Below are 18,529 nucleotides of genomic sequence, written 5' to 3' on the forward strand. Positions count from 1 at the left end.
AAAGAAAGGAAGGAAGGAAGGAAAGAAGAAAGGATAGAAAAAGAAAGAGAAAGAGAGAGAAAGGGAGAAAGAAAGAGAATGAAAAAGAGAAAGAGAGAAAGAGAAAAAGAATGAGAGAGAGAAAAAAAAGATGAAGAAATCTTTTAGAAAAGATGATGTGACCAGTTATTCTTCATCTAGAGAGAAATACATTACAATGGAACCCTGAGTGACAGAAGTTAAAATGTTTGAAAGGATTTCTTGATGGGGAGGTGAGAACAGGAGCTTTTGAAAGTATAGTATAATATTTTCTTTGCTGGTATTTCCAAATATCTGTCAAGGATAGCTTAGGTGACCTGAAGACTTTGTTCACTTGTTTTTCAGTTGTGTCCAGCTCTTCACAATCCCATTTGGGATTTCCTAGGCAAAGATATTAGAGTGGTTTGTCATTTACTTCTCTAGCTCATTTGACAGATAAGGAAACTGAGGCAAACAAAGTTAAATAATTTGTCTGGGACCACACAGCAGTAAGTGTATGAGACCAGATTTGGACTCCAGAAGATGTCTACCTGATTTCAAGCCCTGTACCCTACCCACTGGACCACCTCACTATCCCTGAAGGCTAGAAGGTCAGTCTTCTGGAGAGAAGCCTAGCGCTGTATGATTTTAAGCCTCACACATGTACTTCTCAGGGAAATGGGACCCCCTCCCCAAATAACTCACCTCCAGCTGGCTAAATAAACTCACGTGCTGAAACTAACTTCATACAATCAGTCAGAGATTAGACAAAAAACAACCCCTGAAAGCAGAGGCCCTGGGGTGACAAGCTCAGGTTTAAAATAGAGCCACGCAGATATAGTTAGAAAGAATAAGTGTGCGTCCTGGATGGCCAGAAAGGGTATTTGAAATATGAGTTTGTGGCAGTCCTAGGACTTAAATTTCCTCTGAAGGATCAGCTTACCCCAGCTAGGGCTGAGGCATATCAGCCCTTGGCTCTGTTAGGGAGGGCTGACCTATTTTCAAAGAAGCCGCTTTTACGAGCCAACCTTTCGTTTTCTTTGCTTCTGATCTGAAATTTTAGAATCTGAAATGAGGGGCAAGAAGGCGCCGCTGCCTTGATGTGGCTTGACTATTGCCTTAGATTACTGCTTTGAAACACTGACCGTGGGGACTTCTATGTGGAGTTTGGCCAGTGCATCGTCTTGCTAGCTTCTCCCTTGTTGGTGGGCAGGAGGACAGGCTTTCCCAGGCTCTCTTTCCGGGTTGTATTTTTTCATATGGGAGAATTTCATTTTAAGAATTCAGGGCTCTGGAGAAGCTTATTAGGATGATGCTAGAGAAGGCTTTTTCAATCTTATAAGCTGGAGGATTTGGGCAGGAGAGCCTGCTAGCCTTCCCCCCCCCCCCCCCTTCCATCCCAAATATCCTTTTCAAGGGAAAAGGGACTCCACCTGATATTGCAGTGGGCTGGGAGAATTTTATATAGTCTCAAAAGAGGAAGACCCCTGGCTCTGAGGAGAAGAATGTAATCATGTAGGGATTTTCTGTTCCCTGTCCTGCCATTTTAACCTCCTTTCTTTCCTCTGGCGACTTTCCATTACCCTTGATTGAAGACAGTTTCTTCTGGCTTCTGAGCATGTTGGGGTTACATTCCTGGTCCCCCATAACCCATAACCTTAGTGGACAAGGTTGGTAGTGAAAACAGCCTGCTTTGAATTCTATAGGTAGAGACTGTGAAAGAAGATGGGCATATTGATTAATAGTATGGGGTCATAAAATAAAAAAAGAAGAAACTGAGGAGGTAGAGCCAAGTCTAGAGATGGGAAGTCCTGGGTTCAAATCTGACCTCAGACACTTCTTAGCTATTTGACCCTGGTCTAGTCTCTTAACCCCCATTGCCTAGCCCTCATCATTCTTCTGCCTTTGAACCAATAGAGTACTGTTTCTAAGACAGAAGAAAAGAGTTTTTATTGGGGGGGTGGGAAGAAGAGGCAACTGAACATATGGAGGTCACTAAGCTGGTGGTTTATAGTTAACTCTTCCTTGAATAATTTTGTAACACCTTAGCTCATCCTATTACTTCTCTCAGCAGGGAATCAGATTTAGAGATAGAGGAGATTTTGGAGATTATCTATATGACCCTTTCATTTTACAAATTAGGAAACTAAGGCTTAAGAGGTAAAGTGATTTGCCCCATAACACAGGGGGCAGAACTGATCCAAGCCTTTAGGCTTCAAATTCGTGTTCTTTTAAAAGGGTAAAGTATTACCCATTTTAATATTCTCCTTTCCTTTTTCTCTGTTTTTTTTTTTTTTAAGAATTTCATTCTTTTTCATTTAGAACCCAACAAACATCAACTTAAATGAACATTTCTGTTTCCACAGTAGTTCAGAAAGAGAATGGTAAAAAATGGAGAATTCTTTCTTATGTACAACTTTTCTTTGAAAATATATAATACATTTCTTTTAAATATATAATACATCTAGGGACAGTAGAGAAAGGCCCAGAGACAGGAGGTCTCATTGGGGTGCATCCTTCGCCCTCGATCCTCTAGAATCACTGTCCTTATTGCAATGATCAGGGTTTTTAAGCCTTTCAAAGTTGTTTTTTCTAATTTTTGTACAAGATTCTTGTATTTACATAAATGTTGTTATTTTGAATTTTTTTTTCCTGGTTCTGCTAGTTTCACTTTATATTAAACTCTCTGTTTCTGTCTCCCCACTCTCCCATTCAGTAAGCTTATGCACAGAGAGTGTCCAAGAGTGCTTTGCTAGGTGTTGGAGGAGATACAGAATTAGATAAAGACATGGCCCTGCCTTTCCAGTGTTTATAAAGCAAAGGAATGTGTGGAGGTCAGCCTTTAAGATGCCCTATTACTTCAGAGTGATGATGCCACCTTTAAGAAACTAGAAAGCCACAGCTAACTGCAGGATTAGAGAATCCTAATGCCATCAAGGGTCCAGACCATAAAAAAGCCTCTGAAGTTTAAACCTCCTACTCTTGTGCCTAAGGGACGTTCTGAGATAAAGGTGGAATTGGGGAAACTGTGGGATGGAGCAGAATCTTTGAGAGAGGGCCCAGGAGATGCTAAAAGGAGACCTCCAGGACCAGAGTTGGGGCCACTGATTTATCACTCTTATCTATTCTTCTCTTTAGAGCCACTTAATAAATGATAGTTGCCTGACTGATTTTGGGCCAGGGAAGTATGGGTCAGAACATTTCCCATGTAAGATTAAAAATTAATACACAATAATGAGGAAAGTGATAGCCTTAGTAAAGAGGAGTTTCCCAGCTCTGAGAGAGAGAGAGAGAGAGGTTACACAAACTTTATCTTGCAAATGTAAGAACTTAACATGGGGACGAAGGGAAAGGGATTCTGGGAAATGTAGTTCAAGGGTATAAAATTCTATTTACACACCCAATGGTCCAGAGCACTTATGCTTATTTTGTTGCTTAATTATTTTAAATTGTAGTATAAAAGAAAAAGACAATGAACCTAGATTCTAGCCCTGATTTTGCCACTGATTAGCTAAATGCTTTTGAAAAAGTCTATTTGCTTCTCTGGACCTCAGTTTCCCCATATGTAAAATGAAGGCATTGGATTAGATGATCTATCTCTAAGCACCCTTCTAGCTTTAAACTGTTAGTCTATGAATTTACTACTTTATTAAAAATCTGTCTAGTATTGATTCCTAATTGTTTCTTATTTGTTTCTAACTTGTGTGTTCTTTGGTAGTATGGACCATACATTATACTTGTCCTCTATCTCTCAGGGTATAGAATAGATGTAGGCTTGTAGAAAGTTTTCCTTAAACACTTGTGGGATTATCAAATTGGGAGGCACTTGGTCCTGCCATTCTTTGGGGGAAAAAGATGTAGGGATGTTGCCTTGCTGTCCATGTGTTAGTTCTGCCCCTGGAGAATTAGAAAATTTTACAGCACCCATTGGAGCCTATAGTCCAATACAGTCAGTCCTTGCTTCAGGAATGGGTAGGGAGCTCCACTCCCATTCTGGATAACTCGGAGCTCCTAAATGCCATCCCAGTCTGCGTCAAACCATGGATAAGAATAGAAATAAATAGATGAGTCACCTGCTTTCTCTAATGGAATATGTTTTGCAAGCCTTGTGGCTCTGGGCTGGCTGGTAGTCAGCTCTGCCCTGAAGGTTGTTGTTACTTTGGTTGAAGTAGAGAAGGGAAGAGAGAGAAGGAATGTGGAATTTGCTCTTTTTAGCAAAAATCCAGACCTTCAAACTAGACCTTTAAGCTCCTGCTTTTATACGGCAAACAATCCTGTGACCTCTTGGGAGGCAAAGGGAAGAGGGTATAATGTCAGGTCACATTCCAGGGGATCATTATCCCAGACCCAAGAAGCCAGACCTGGAGGTGTTCAGGTGGAGGGTTGAAGGTGAATTGAGTTTCTAGTGAGGGACATTATAGGAATGAACAAACTCCCAGAAATGGGGGCAGGGGTGGGGAGGGGACTATAAGGCGAAGGAATCATTTGCCCTCTATATTCTCCCTCTTCTTCCCTCCCCTCTCACAGCGTGAGTGTATATCAGTCCACGTGGGTCAAGCAGGAGTCCAGATCGGCAATGCTTGTTGGGAGCTCTTCTGCTTAGAGCATGGCATCCAAGCGGATGGTACTTTTGGCACCCAGGCCAGCAAGATCAACAATGATGATTCCTTCACCACCTTTTTCAGTGAGACTGGCACAGGGAAGCACGTGCCCCGGGCAGTAATGGTTGACTTGGAACCCTCTGTAGTAGGTAAGTGCCTATTCATCAGGACTGGCCCCAACGTGGACACCGACAAATGCTGGAAAATCCTGATTTTGCCCGGAGGTGGTGCATGCCTCCTTACGTTTTGTTCCCATTCTTGGATCTGACAGTCTACAACACAACCACATCCAGAGTTTCTTAGTAAGAGGATCACAGAAACAAAGACGTTAGATTTGAAAGGGACCTCAAAAAACCACCAAGTCCAACCTCTTTATTTCGCAGAGGAGGAAACCGATGCTGAGAGAAGCTGAAAGGGACTTGCTCAAAGTCATACAACCTATTAGTTGGAGCATGAAAATTCAATCCCTAGTCCAAGTACACTGACCCAGGATTACACAGAAGCTCAGTTGGAATGGATTTCAAAGACCGTCTATCCAACCCCTGCTTCCATAAGAATTCCCTCTAATTTCTTTGTCCTTTGCTTAAAAAAAAAAAGTTTCTGATGCTCTTTAAAAAACAACATATGAGGGGGCAGCTGGGTAGCTCAGTGGAGTGAGAGCCAGGCCTAGAGACAGGAGGTCCTAGGTTCAAACCCGGCCTCAGCCACTTCCCAGCTGTGTGACCCTGGGCAAGTCACTTGGCCCCCATTGCCCACCCTTACCAATCTTCCACCTATGAGACAATACACCGAAGTACAAGGGTTTAAAAAAAAAAAAACAACATATGAGCACACAGTTAAGCAAAACTAACCAATCGATTGGCCATAGCTGAACAGATGCATCTCATTCTAGAACCTCCTTGCTGAGAGGTGGGAAGCATGCTTCATGCTTGGTAGTCCTGAAAAGTCATGATCAGTTGGGCTTGTTACGCTATCAATCTGCCTCTCGCCTCACCCAGCATTTGGAGCAACTTCATAAAAGCTATTTGGTAAAATCCTATTCTGCGATGAAATAGAATTTCCAGGCACCTCCTTGTGAATGTGGATTAAAAAACAAGCAAACTCAAACCTGAAGGTTACCCTTATGGGCAACTGGAAAAATATTTGATAGCCTTTTTGGAAGTAGTATGACTATGTCAGAAGACAATTGTCAAAAATTTTTGGGGAGCAGCTAGATGGCTCAGTGGATGGAGAATCAGGCCTAGAGAGGGGAGGTCCTAAGTTCAAATCTAACACTTTTTAGCTGTGTGACCCTGGGCAAGTCACTTAACCCCCCATTGCCACTGCCTAGCCCTTATCATTCTACTGCCTTGGAACAGATATTTAGTGTTGATTCTAAGACCTTTTAAGGAAGGTAAGGGTTAAAAAATGTTTTTATGTGTCATTGAAAAAATTTTAATAAAAAATTTTAAAATGAAGTTGTATGACTGATGGAAAGATATAGTTAGAATAGGGACAAGAATGGTTCCCTTCATGGATATTTATAGGTGAAGAGGGAGAATGTGATGTGGTGGAAAAGAGCAAGGAACTCAGAGTCAGAAGAGCTGGGTTCATGTCTTACTCTGTCTCTTACTACTTGTTGAAGGTTTTTCCCCTTGCTGGATCCAAATTTTCTCATCATTTAAAATCAGGGGTTTGGAGGGTGGTGGTGGCTGGGTAGCTTAGTGGATAGAGAGCCAACACCCAGAGATGTGTGACCCTGGTCAAGTCACTTAACCCCCATTGTCTAGCCCTTACCACTCTTCTGCTTTAGAACCAATACATAGAGTTGATTGTAAGATGGAAGGTAAGGATTATTTTAAAAACGAGGGGTTTGGATTTCTAAGCTCCCTTCTAATTCTTTAAAATTCTTTGAGAAATCTTTTGTTAACTTGTTAAATCTTTTGGTTCTTCCCAATGCAGTTGGGTTACATACATAGATCTTTTCCTTTATGGATTGTATCCTCATGTCACTGATGCCTGCCTCTTTAGAGCTCTTCCACTACCAGTTCCATCTTTCTGAGTTTGGGATGGTAAAGAGGAGAACAGGAAAGGAAGTCTCTTATCCTCAAAGCCAGACTAGCTGATCTGCACAGAGCTATCTATGACAAATAATTCTGGCACCTGGGAAAAATTCAGTTGAGTTGGGGGTGAGTGAGAGATGAGGCCCCAAATCATTCTTGTTTGTGTTTGAAGTAGACTGGTGAGGAAGATTATGGGAACTGAGGAGATAGAAGAACTTGGCAATCAGGATATTCAAGAGAGCAAGGGGTGTGGAGTTGAGAATTGAACTTTGAGATTTATTGAACTTGTTAGGGAGGAAGAAAAGTTGCGTATGTGTCCACAGAAGACAGCAATAAGGATGTGGACAGGAGATGAACTTCAAAGGAGAAATGGTCACTGAGTGGTGGTGACACAAGGCAGGTATAAAAATGGCAGTGAGGATCAAGAAAATGTCAAATATTCCCTCTTAACCTGTATTTTACCAACAATCTTTCAGTTGTCAGATCCAATGACTTCTCATTCCTCAGCCTTTTTGACTTCTCTGCAGTCTTGGACAGTTTATCACTCTTTTTCACTGATACTATCTCCTCTCTAGGTTTTCAGGACACCACTCTCTGGTTCTCCTTCTACCTGACTGCTCCTTCTTTGTCTCCTTTGCTAGAATTTCATTCAGATTCTGTCTACTAATTGTAGATGTCCCATAGAACTCTGTCTTCTGCTCTTCTCCCTCTAGATTACTTCTCTTGGTAAGCTTGTCAACTCCCATGAATTCAATTATCTCTATGCAGACCATTCTCAGATCAACTTATCCAGCCCTAACCTCTTTGCTGAGCTCCAGTCTTGAATCTCTAGTTGTCTATTTAATATCTCGAACTGGATGTCCTGTAGATATCTACAAGACAACCCAACATGTCCAAAACAAGGTTCATTGTTTCCCCCACTATGTTCCCACCCTCTCAACTTCCCTATCGCTATTGAAGGCAACACCATCCTCCCAGTTTACTAGACTTGAACATGGGTTTCGTCCTCAACTCCTCACTATCTCTTCATGCCCCATCCCCAAACAATCTGTTGTCCTTCCTTGCCCGTTGATTTCACCTTTGCAGCATCTCTCTAATATTCCCCCCTTCTCTCCTCTGATACTGCCATCACCCTGGTGCAGGCCTTTATCTTCTTATGCCTGGACTATTTGCAAGAGCTTGCTGCTTGGTCTACTTGCCACAAGTCTCTCCCTACACCAGCCCATTCTCCATTCAGCTACCTAAGTGAAAGCTTTCTAAGGCTCAAGGCAGACCACATCACTTCCCCCTCATCTCTGCAATAAATTCCAGTGGTTTCCTATCACCTCCAGGATTAAATATAAAATCCTCTGGTGTTCAAAGCCCTTTATAACCTAGTGCTACCCCCACGTTTCTAGACCTCTTACACCTCATAGCCCATACTCTTCAATCCAGTAACATTGATCTCCTTGCTGTTCCTCAAACAAGACACTCCATCTCTCTGTTCCAGGAATTTTTACTGGCCATGCCTGGAATGCTCTCCCTCCTCATCTTCACATCCTGACTTTAAGTCCCAGTTAAAATCTTACCTTCTCTACAAAATCATTCCCAGTCTAACTTGACCTTAAATGAAGAACTTAATCTCTTTGAAACTGAGTTTCCATATTGTAAGGGGGGAAAAGGGGTTTTGGGGTTCAATATATTAAGAGGTGGTTGCCAGGGGAAATCTCCCCAATTTGGAATAACTTCAAGTCAAAATTGACTTTATGGAAGTTTATTTACTATTGAGAAGAGAGAGAGGAAATAAGGAAAAAAAGAATCTAACACAGTAGGTAAATTACTAAAATCCTCTAATTAATCCAGGGAGATCTAATTAATCCTCAGCAGAGAGTCAGAGGCCCAAAGGCTTTGCTTCATTCACAGAGTCTATTAAAAGAAGTTCCTTAAGAGAAGTTCAGGAAGATTGAGTCAGTCTTTAAACTCACCAAGGTTTTAGTGTTCCAGCTAGCACTCCTCCACAGTCCAGAAAAGCTCCTTCATCAGCAGTCCTCTTCACCAGCACCTTCCAGCTGACTGAGGACCTTCTCCTTTTAAAGGGGTCACTTATGCATCACTTCCTGTACCTCCCTCCTAATTTGCATATCTAATCACAATAGATGATTCTCATAGTACTGCCTAGGGGGCAGTCAGTTGATTCCAATTCGCCACCCACTCCAGCACATGTGGGTCACCAACCTCCCAGATTTAGAGCTGCTCTCACCTTTGGTGATTAAATCTAAAGATGGGCAGTGTAGACTTAATCTAATTATCACAATATCTATCAAAAAAAAAGAGGCTGAACTAGATAGTCCTTCCATGAGGGGCCAGTGGTCATCCTTCCTTCTAGTTCAGGAACTACAGTTTCCTTTTAGTACTTTCTCTCTATGGAGTGATTATTTCCTGTTTATCCTATATATAGTTTATGCAAAAATGTTGCCTCCCCCATTAGCATTTGAGCTCCTTGAAGGCAAGGACTGTCTTTTGCATTTCTTTGTATCCCCAACACTTAGCCTAGTGTGACTGACTGCTTGACTGTATGTAAAAGAGTGTAAGAGAAGGAGTAGTCTGTCTTAGAAAGAGCATAAAAAGGTATTGGCATCTAAAACTAGGTTTCAGTGAGTATCAGAGATCGGAGGAATGGAGAGGGAGAGATAAGGTGCTATGGGGATGAAGGAGAGATTATTAAAAAAAAAAAAAAAGAGCTCCAAAGACACAGTAGAAAGGGAACACAGAGGAGGACAGGGATTGGGGAGGATGAAGTCTGAGTTGACTATGGGCTGTGGAAATGGCTGACTCATATTGCCTTTGCATTGATATTTTTGTTTGAGCTCTTATCATCTGTCTTAGAATTAATATTGATTATTGGTTCCAAGGCAGAAGAATAATAAGGGCTAGATATCTGGCTGGGTCAAGTGACTTGCCCAGGGTCACACAGCTAGGAAGTGCCTGAAGCCAGATCTCCAGGCCTGGCTCTCTATCCACTGAGCCACCTGGTCACCCCTGATATTGATGCTTTTCCTTATCCTCCACTGATTTCAGGTGCCCAGGGCAGGAGCAGTGTTAGTTCTGGTTTTGGTTTTGATAGTGGCAAGGAAAAATACTTATGATCTTTTTCTCTTTGCAGATGAGGTTCGGGCTGGTACCTATCGACAGCTCTTCCATCCAGAGCAGCTGATTACTGGAAAGGAAGACGCTGCCAACAACTATGCCCGTGGCCATTATACCATTGGCAAGGAGAGCATTGACCTGGTGTTGGACCGAATCAGGAAACTGGTAAGTGTGTGGAAAGGTTAAGGGGTAGGCAATGATGAGGATGGCTGGAGGACTGTTTTCTCTCCGAGCTGGTCAGGGAAATGTCCTTCGATGTCAAGTCACTGGCCATAGCTTCAAAGGATGAAACTGCTGAGAAATGGTGACATCTATAGGTTTGCACTGAATATGGGCTCTAAGATAAGCATAACCGCTGGCCCCTCTTGGAAGGACCATCTAGTTCAACCTCCTTTTATAGATATGGAAACTTAGTTACAGAGAGATTAGGTTCCTCATTTAAGGTCACGCAGTTAGATAACAGAAGATCTGGAACTGAAATTCAGGTCTCATGACAATACCGTGTGGGTCCAAAGCTCTTTAGAATTTATCTGCTATCAGACTTTGTATATTCATGACTACAACCTAAATATCTAATTAGGTTGCAACTAGAAACCAGGGACCTTAGCTTTTTTTTTTTTTTTTTTTTTTTCCTGCTTGAAAACTTCTCCATTGGGGTAGCTAGGTGACTCAGATAGAGACATGAGGTCTTGGGTTCAAATTTAGTCTCAGGTACATTTTAGATGTGTGGCCCTAGGCAAGCCACTTAACCTCACTTGCCCAGCGTTTATTTCTCTTCTGCTTTGGATCTGATATTTAGTATTGATTCTAAGTCAGAAGGTAAGGGTTTTGAAGAGAAAAGAAAAGAAAAGAAAAGAAAAGAAAAGAAATCCCAAGCACCATTTGGGGAAGGGGCAATTGGGCCCACTGTGTCCAAGTTGAGCCCTGAAAAACTTTATTTAATTATTTATTTGTTTCCTCCGCTCATTTATTTATTTATTTGTTTGTTTGGCTTAGATGGACGCATCAATTAATTAATTGATTTGGTTTTTGTTTTTTATGATTTTATATTTTTATTACAATATTATTATATACAATATAAAAATAATATTATATTTTTCATAATCTACTCATTTAATTAATTATTTAATTGATTGATTTAGAATATTTCCCATGGCTACATGATTCACATTCCTTCCCTCCCCTCTTCCTTCCCCACCTCCCATAGCCACTGGATTTTACAGGTGTTATTGATCAGGACCTATTTCCATTGTGTCCAAGTTGAGAAGTGAGACTAGTAACAGGTATATGCTGAGTTCAGACCTTTTCATCTTCCCCATCCTACTGTGAAGGCTCCTTTTTCTAGGTAGTATATAAATCATCACCTTAGTATACAATAGAGCAGGCAGGCATACTTCAAGACAAGCATGACCACTGGATCTTCCCCTTAGACTATGAGGTTGATTTTTGGTGGATTGTCCCGAGGGATAAGACAGGGATCATGAGAAGGTCTGAATTCAGCAAATAGGTAGTTTTGAGGATTTTAATAAACTGATAAATAATGAAATGAGCAGAACCAGGAGTAATTTATACAACAGCAACAACACTATATAAACAGACAACTTTGAAAGCTGGAAGAACCATGATCAATCATACAATGACAATTCGTGATTTTAGAAAACTGATGAGGAAGAATACTATTCATTACACAGAAGTGATGAATTTGGAGGATAGGAAAAAAATATATATATATAGTGTGGCATTGATGGATTTTTTTTTGGCTTTACTATACCTATTTGCTATAAGAAATTCATTTTTCTTTTTCCCAATGAGGTAGGAGATTACAGAGAAAATAGATGTCTTAAATTTTTTTAAATAGAGAAATGAGAGTGTGTGCTATAGATCTGAAAATATTGCATGTACTTTCAGATGAAGTCACTGTACTATTAGTTTTACTAATTTTTTTTCATTCTTGCAAGAGACCTTGCATGAAGTGGGAATAATCTGTAAATGTTTGTAATTTAAAAACAAAACATACCGATGAAACAAAAAAGAGAGAGAGAGAGAAGTACCATGAAAACCAAGAGAAAGTATCCAGAAGGAAATCGTCCATCATCATGACAAAGCAGGACAGTAGACAGAGTGACGGGCCTGGAGATGGGAGGTCCTGGGTTCAAATTTGGTCTCAGACACTTCCTAGCTGTGTGACTCTGGGCAAGTCACTGAACTCCCGTTGCCCAACCCTTCCTGATTTTCTATATTAGAACTGATACTGCCAGAAGGTGAGGGCTTAAATAAAAAAAAGACAAACAGGCAGCATATATACTCCTAAGAAAAACAGTGCTGCTTTTTCTTTAAGGCTGAGCGTGCTGCTTATGTTGATCTTTTTTTTTGCCAATATGAGACACAGTTAAATGGCACACAGTCTGATTTGCCTTTGTTCTATCTGTGCTGGCCTTGGATCAAAGGGACATTGGCAAATCAGACCATTTGCCCACTCACAGCCCTTTCTCCCAAACTCTTGTATTAATTAGAGAATTTTGGGACGGGAAAAGAATTATGGGAGATGGAATCTAAAGGTACAAAATTTCCAATTAATACATTAATATATTAATTAGAGAATTTTGGGATGGGGAAAGAATTCTGGGGATGAGTCTGAAGGTACAAAATTTCTAATCAATACATTAATGTATTAATTAGAGAATTTTGGGACGGGGAAAGAATTCTGGGAGATGGAGTCTAAAGGTACAAAATTTCCAATTAATACACTCTTTCATCTCCATGGTTCCTTTTGATTTCTCTTTATCTCTTAGACAGACTCCTGTTCAGGCCTTCAAGGCTTCCTCATCTTCCATAGTTTCGGCGGGGGCACTGGCTCTGGCTTCACCTCTCTGCTGATGGAACGCCTCTCCCTCGATTATGGCAAGAAGTCCAAGCTGGAGTTTGCCATCTATCCGGCCCCTCAGGTCTCCACTGCAGTGGTTGAACCTTATAACTCCATCTTGACCACTCATACCACCCTGGAACACTCTGACTGTGCCTTCATGGTAGACAATGAGGCCATCTACGACATCTGCCGTCGAAACCTGGATATCGAGCGTCCGACTTACACAAACCTCAACCGCCTCATTAGCCAGATCGTTTCCTCCATCACCGCCTCTCTCCGCTTTGATGGAGCCCTTAATGTGGACCTCACGGAGTTCCAGACCAATTTGGTGCCTTATCCTCGTATTCACTTCCCCTTGGTCACCTACGCGCCCATCATTTCCTCAGAGAAAGCCTATCACGAGCAGCTTTCGGTCGCTGAGATCACCAGCTCCTGCTTTGAGCCCAATAGCCAGATGGTAAAATGTGACCCAAGGCACGGCAAGTACATGGCCTGCTGCATGCTCTACCGAGGGGACGTTGTCCCCAAGGATGTGAATGTTGCCATTGCTGCTATCAAGACCAAGAGGACCATCCAGTTCGTGGACTGGTGCCCCACGGGTTTCAAGGTAAGGACACTGAGAGAAAGAGAGCAAAGGAAACAGAGGGAAGGAAAGCCTCCATTTGGAGGTTTCTGAACCTCCCATCTCCTGGATTTGTTATGAAATGTTGATTCTTTTCAGATTAATTAGATTATTACGCTACTCCAGTGTCATCTGGTTTAGCAGTTTTGGAAAATATGTTGGTTTGGTTCTAGTTTTAATTGATTTACTACATAATCACATACACATATTCATCTGACCTAGTTAAGCTCACAGATCAGATTAAAGAAATTGTAAATTTAATTTCACATCCAGCAACTTAGGAAATAAGGATTTATATTGGATCTACTACATGCCAGGCACTGTGCTAAGGGCTTTACAAACTTATCTCATTTAATCTTTGCAACAACTCTGTGAGGCAGGTGCTGTTAATTAATTTACAATTTTTTTACAATTTACAATTAAGGAAATCGAGGCAGACAAAGATGAATTGACTTGCCCAGGGTCACAAAGTTAGGAAGTGTCTGAGGCTGGATTTGTCTCTGTCCACTGTCCCACCTAGTTGTCCCTGACAACTTAGTTGCCCTTGTAACCCAAAGCTGTTAATTCTGGTTCAGGGATAACAATTCAGTTTGAGTCCCTAATAGTCCTAAAACTTAGTGACTATATAAATTTTCTTCTTTATGATATAAGGATTCTTTTCTCATTTTCATATTTTAATCAAGCAAATAATCAAGCTGTGAGAAAGTATAACTGTTTAACATGAGAATTTGCATCCCTCATCTCGTTATTTTAAAACTTATTTTAAAATCCCACTTATAAAGAAGTTTGTGTTTGCTGGGTTCATTTGGTATTAGAGTAAATGCATCCCATTATTTTCATATATTTGGGGAAATAAATAACATAATTAAAGGAAATCATTTAAAATGAAACCATCTCCTTCTGCTACCACAAGACTGGCATTTTCCTCCTGCCAAAGCTAGGGAAGATGGGTAGACCAAATAGAGACTTAGGTGAATCATTCTTATTTTAGGAAATACCAGATCTCAGAGGGCAAAAGGCATGGCATGAGATTCTACGAAAGGTCCCTGGATGCTGGTAGTCATGAACTCTGATACTATTTCCAACTAGGTCTAATTGGTGATAATGGAGATTGCCTCTGGACAAGTGACTATGAATCATTCTGCCCAGCATGCAGCATGTGTTCCCTTGGGCTGAGTGACTCATAATAATGAGTTTTTCCAGGTACCACCATCATCACCATGAAATGGAAAGATTGTCGGCTCTGAAGTCAGAAAACATGGTTTCAGATTCCATACGTGTCATATATTATCAGTGTAACCACATTCAGGTCACTTAACAGCTCTAGACCTCAGTTTCTTCATCTGTAAAATTAGAGGTTAGATCTTGGGCTCCTTTCTAGTTCTAAATGTATTGATTCTAAACATTTACTGACTCCCCACTATAGAACACAACAGGGTCAGAAGAAGAGATGAGTATGGAGTATGTTTGAGCACAGAGATTCTGACTTTTGGAAATCGCTACCAGCTTCGATTTTGGCTAGAATCTGGAATACATGAAAAGAGATTATATATAATATATTATATTATATACAAAAGAGATATTATATACAATCACGAAAAGTGATAATATACAAAAAGGGATGATAATATACAAAAAGGGATGATAATATACAAAAAGGGATGGTAATACAATACTAGAGAGGTATGATGGAGGCAGATTATGGAAGGGCTTTCCAGTCTAGAGTAAGGAGTTTGTATTTTATCCTAGAGCCAAATGGAAACCACTAGAGATTTTTGAGTGGGAGAATAACATGGTCAGATTGTTCCTTGGGAAAATGTGGGCAGTCGTAGGAAGCATAGGTTGGAGAGGATACATAACATAAGCAGACAAATCATTTAAGAAGCTTCTTTATGTTCTAGAGAGGTGCTGAGAAAGAGAGGAGAGCGGGGTGTAGGAGCTAGCCTTAGGGAACATCTGTGGGTAGTGGTAGTGGATTCACCAGTTTCTAGCAAGGGAGACCAAGAAGGAACAGAAAGGAGGAGGAATACCAGGAGGGAGCAGTGAAGCAGTCAAGGGTGAAGAGATTAGACAGAAGGTAGAGAGATCATCAGTGTCATGAGTTTTAGAGAAGTCAAGTAGGATAAGAATTTGTAAGAGGCCATCACATTTAGCAGGTAAGAAATAGCTGGTAACCTTGTGGAGTGCAGGTTTGTTCAAGTGGTGGGACTGAAAGCCAAATTAGATGGAGTTGAGAAATAGAAGGTGAAATGTAGAATTTTTTTTCTAGTACCCCTCGAAGAGCCTTTCAAAGAACATTGTGATTTGGTAGTCCAGGTTTTTTTCTAGTTTCTCGGGGGTCTCCTAAGCCTGAGGTTGAGGGAGGGGATTGTGGGGAAACATTTGCTAGGATCATTGCCCCCTTTTCAGCCTGGACTGGGATTTCCAGAGGCCATATTGCCCATTTGCTATCACTTGATCAGTTAGAAAGTCAGGCTTGGCTGGTTTTTCTTAGACAAGTTTCATTCAATTCTTTCAACTGTGCCTCTCTCAGGACACATGGGCACCAGCTAACATAATAAATACCCTGTTGATCTAAGGATGGTGAATGGGTCCTAATCCTTAAAAGATCATCTTCCCTAAATTTTTTTGACTATATTTCAGAAAGGAACTAGAATGTTCAGCTGGCAAGAAACCAACTTTTTAGAAAATTCCCAATCTATAAAGTATCCTACTTGTGATCTGGTCTCATTTAGGGAATGAACACGTTCTAGTCTTGTGTATCTGCCTACACGTTAACACCTACCCTATGTGCTATTCTTGTTTACCAACTCATATGTGTCCATTAATCCTTTCTGTCCATAATTGATTTCATTCATTCAGCAAATATTTACTTAGTCTCCATTATTTGGAAGACATTGTATTAGGAATGATGGGAAATATAAAGAAAAAGAAAAAGTAGAAAGAGATTTAATTTGTGGGAAGAAAGCATTCCAAGAAGGGATTGGCAACAATATCTGTGTTTGCCTTTCTTCTCAGCTCCTGTGCTATGGTTCCTCTCATAGCACCTTTCTGTCTCCAGCTCTTGGAATCTTAGAATTTTCCATGTATCTTAACTAGCACTCTGCTCCTATTCCTTATCCCTAAATCCCCTTTTCTATTCCTTTTCCTCCAGACTGAGGACCCCAAACTCTTCTTCTTCCTAGTCTCCTTTTATGTATATTTACCCACTCACTTCTAACTTCTCAACCCTCTCTTGGTTTATCATTATCACCAAAGTCTTTGGTATTTGGTATATTTCCAACACACCCACCGACTTGTTTGAGAGTCAACTCTAATATTTTTTCCCTTCTTTTGTTCTTTAGGTGGGTATCAACTATCAGCCCCCAACAGTAGTACCCGGAGGAGATCTGGCCAAAGTTCATCGGGCTGTCTGCATGCTGAGCAACACCACGGCCATTGCTGAGGCTTGGGCCCGGCTGGATCATAAGTTTGACTTGATGTATGCTAAACGGGCCTTTGTGCACTGGTATGTTGGGGAGGGCATGGAAGAAGGAGAGTTTTCAGAGGCCAGAGAGGACCTCGCTGCTCTGGAGAAAGACTATGAAGAAGTGGGCACTGACTCCTTTGAAGATGAAAATGAAGGGGATGAGTTTTAATTCTATATGTTCCCTTTACTTCTTGTCTGTGTCTCCTCATTTGCATGGCCTCTGCTCAATAAAATCTGCAAGACAGGCCTGGATCACTGGAATGAGTACCTGCAAATAACCCTGATAAGTTAGGCAGTTGCTAAGAGACTCAAGAATGGAGAATAACTGGTTTTTTACCCAGTCAACCTTATCCTCTTACATGACAGTCAGATCTGGGTATGCTGTTCAGAAAACGTGTGGCCTGCGTTCAGCGCTCCAATTAAATCCAAGGTACCTCTGGGGCAGGGTCCAACCAAGAGTTTTATTTTATAGTTCGGGTTTGTATCAACAGCTCAGGGCGGCAGGAACTGGGTTATGTGTTTATTTATTTGTTTGTTTTTGTTTAAGAAGGCCTGCAGATGGGGATGGAGAAGAGGTTATAAGTTCTTGTCATTCAATAAACAGAATTTAAAAAGCACCTGAGTCCTCTGTATTTTTGGGAAATGAGGAAGCATCTAAAGGATCTGGGTTCTTGATTTTTCTATTTTTACTTTCTATGTAACCCTAAGCAAGTCATTTAATCTTTCATGTTCTCAAGGCCTTCGTCTAGAATGTAAAAGTGAAATTTGGGAAATGCCATCTAAAAGTGTATATATTTCTATGGACATGGGAAATGTATCAAAACTACATTTCCCGTGATCCAACATGGTTCAACTGGTTTCTGTTTCCGGGTTTTGGGGCTTGGGAAGGCCTACGTCTTGACCCAGGGAAGAGCTTAAATCTCCTGGGTTAGGAGGGAGTGGCCTCTTGGCCAGCAGACTCGAGACAGTAATGGAGGCGGCAGTTTTGAATGCTTACAAGCGCGTGGTCTGATAACTTTATCTATAAACATGGCTTTAATTAAATTACTAATTTATATTATTATACCAGCCTTTATCAATTTTAATATTTATAAGATGATGAACATGTTGGGCTCCATTTCCTTTCAGCTCTAAATCCAGTGATCCCTTTATTTCTCCTTATCAGCCACCCTTCCTTGGATGGAGGCCCCAGATTTGACGCTTTCTCTATCTGTTCCAGTGTGTGGCTGGTGAGGCTAGGTAGCCAAAGCACTTTATTCATGCAGGTAAATGCAGATTTACTTCCTCTAGAGCAGTGGTTCCCAAACTTTTTTGGCCTACCATCCCCTTTCCAGAAAAAATATCACTTAGCACCCCCGTCACATACTATCACTGCCCCCTTACAGTTATTCACCGCCCCCAAATGCACCTGTGGCCATCACCGCCCCCTGGATTGCTGCAGCACCCACCAGGGGGCGGTGGCACCCACTTTGGGAATCACTGCTCTAGAGGCTAGTTAGTATCACTCTAGGTCCCTATATCTAGCCTGCACCCCTGCCACCAACAGGCTGTCTTCGTGAACCCCATGACAGATTGCTCACTAGAACTGGGGAAGAACAGACAAAAAACTCGGAGCAGCTTGAACAGTGAATTGAGGACCTTTTGTATAAAGGATGTACATTTTGTCAAAAGGCTGATCCTACTAGATAAGAAAGGGAGGGAAATTCTGCTTCTTCTAACCATTAGTGGCCGGGGTAAATTCTTCAAGGCTTCTGACTGCTGGAGGAACTGACCCTACACGAGCTGTTTTATTATATGATCTCATTC

The 18,529-nt window shown here is 41.3% G+C and overlaps 1 protein-coding gene across 1 annotated transcript in view; it reads left to right on the plus strand.

Annotated features, from left to right (window-relative positions):
• TUBA8 (tubulin alpha 8) overlaps window positions 1–17,340 on the plus strand; it is a 30,459-nt gene extending 13,119 nt beyond the window's left edge. The window contains exons 2-5 of the mRNA XM_044678554.1: window positions 4,525–4,747; window positions 9,783–9,931; window positions 12,559–13,239; window positions 16,599–17,340. Of these exons, the coding sequence (XP_044534489.1) occupies window positions 4,525–4,747; window positions 9,783–9,931; window positions 12,559–13,239; window positions 16,599–16,892 (1,347 nt within the window). The 3' untranslated portion in view covers window positions 16,893–17,340. The remainder of the gene's footprint in view (window positions 1–4,524; window positions 4,748–9,782; window positions 9,932–12,558; window positions 13,240–16,598) is intronic.
• Window positions 17,341–18,529: the final 1,189 nt, after the last annotated feature.

Source organism: Gracilinanus agilis, chromosome 5 (genome assembly GCF_016433145.1).
Source record: "Gracilinanus agilis isolate LMUSP501 chromosome 5, AgileGrace, whole genome shotgun sequence".
Lineage (NCBI taxonomy): Eukaryota > Metazoa > Chordata > Mammalia > Didelphimorphia > Didelphidae > Gracilinanus > Gracilinanus agilis.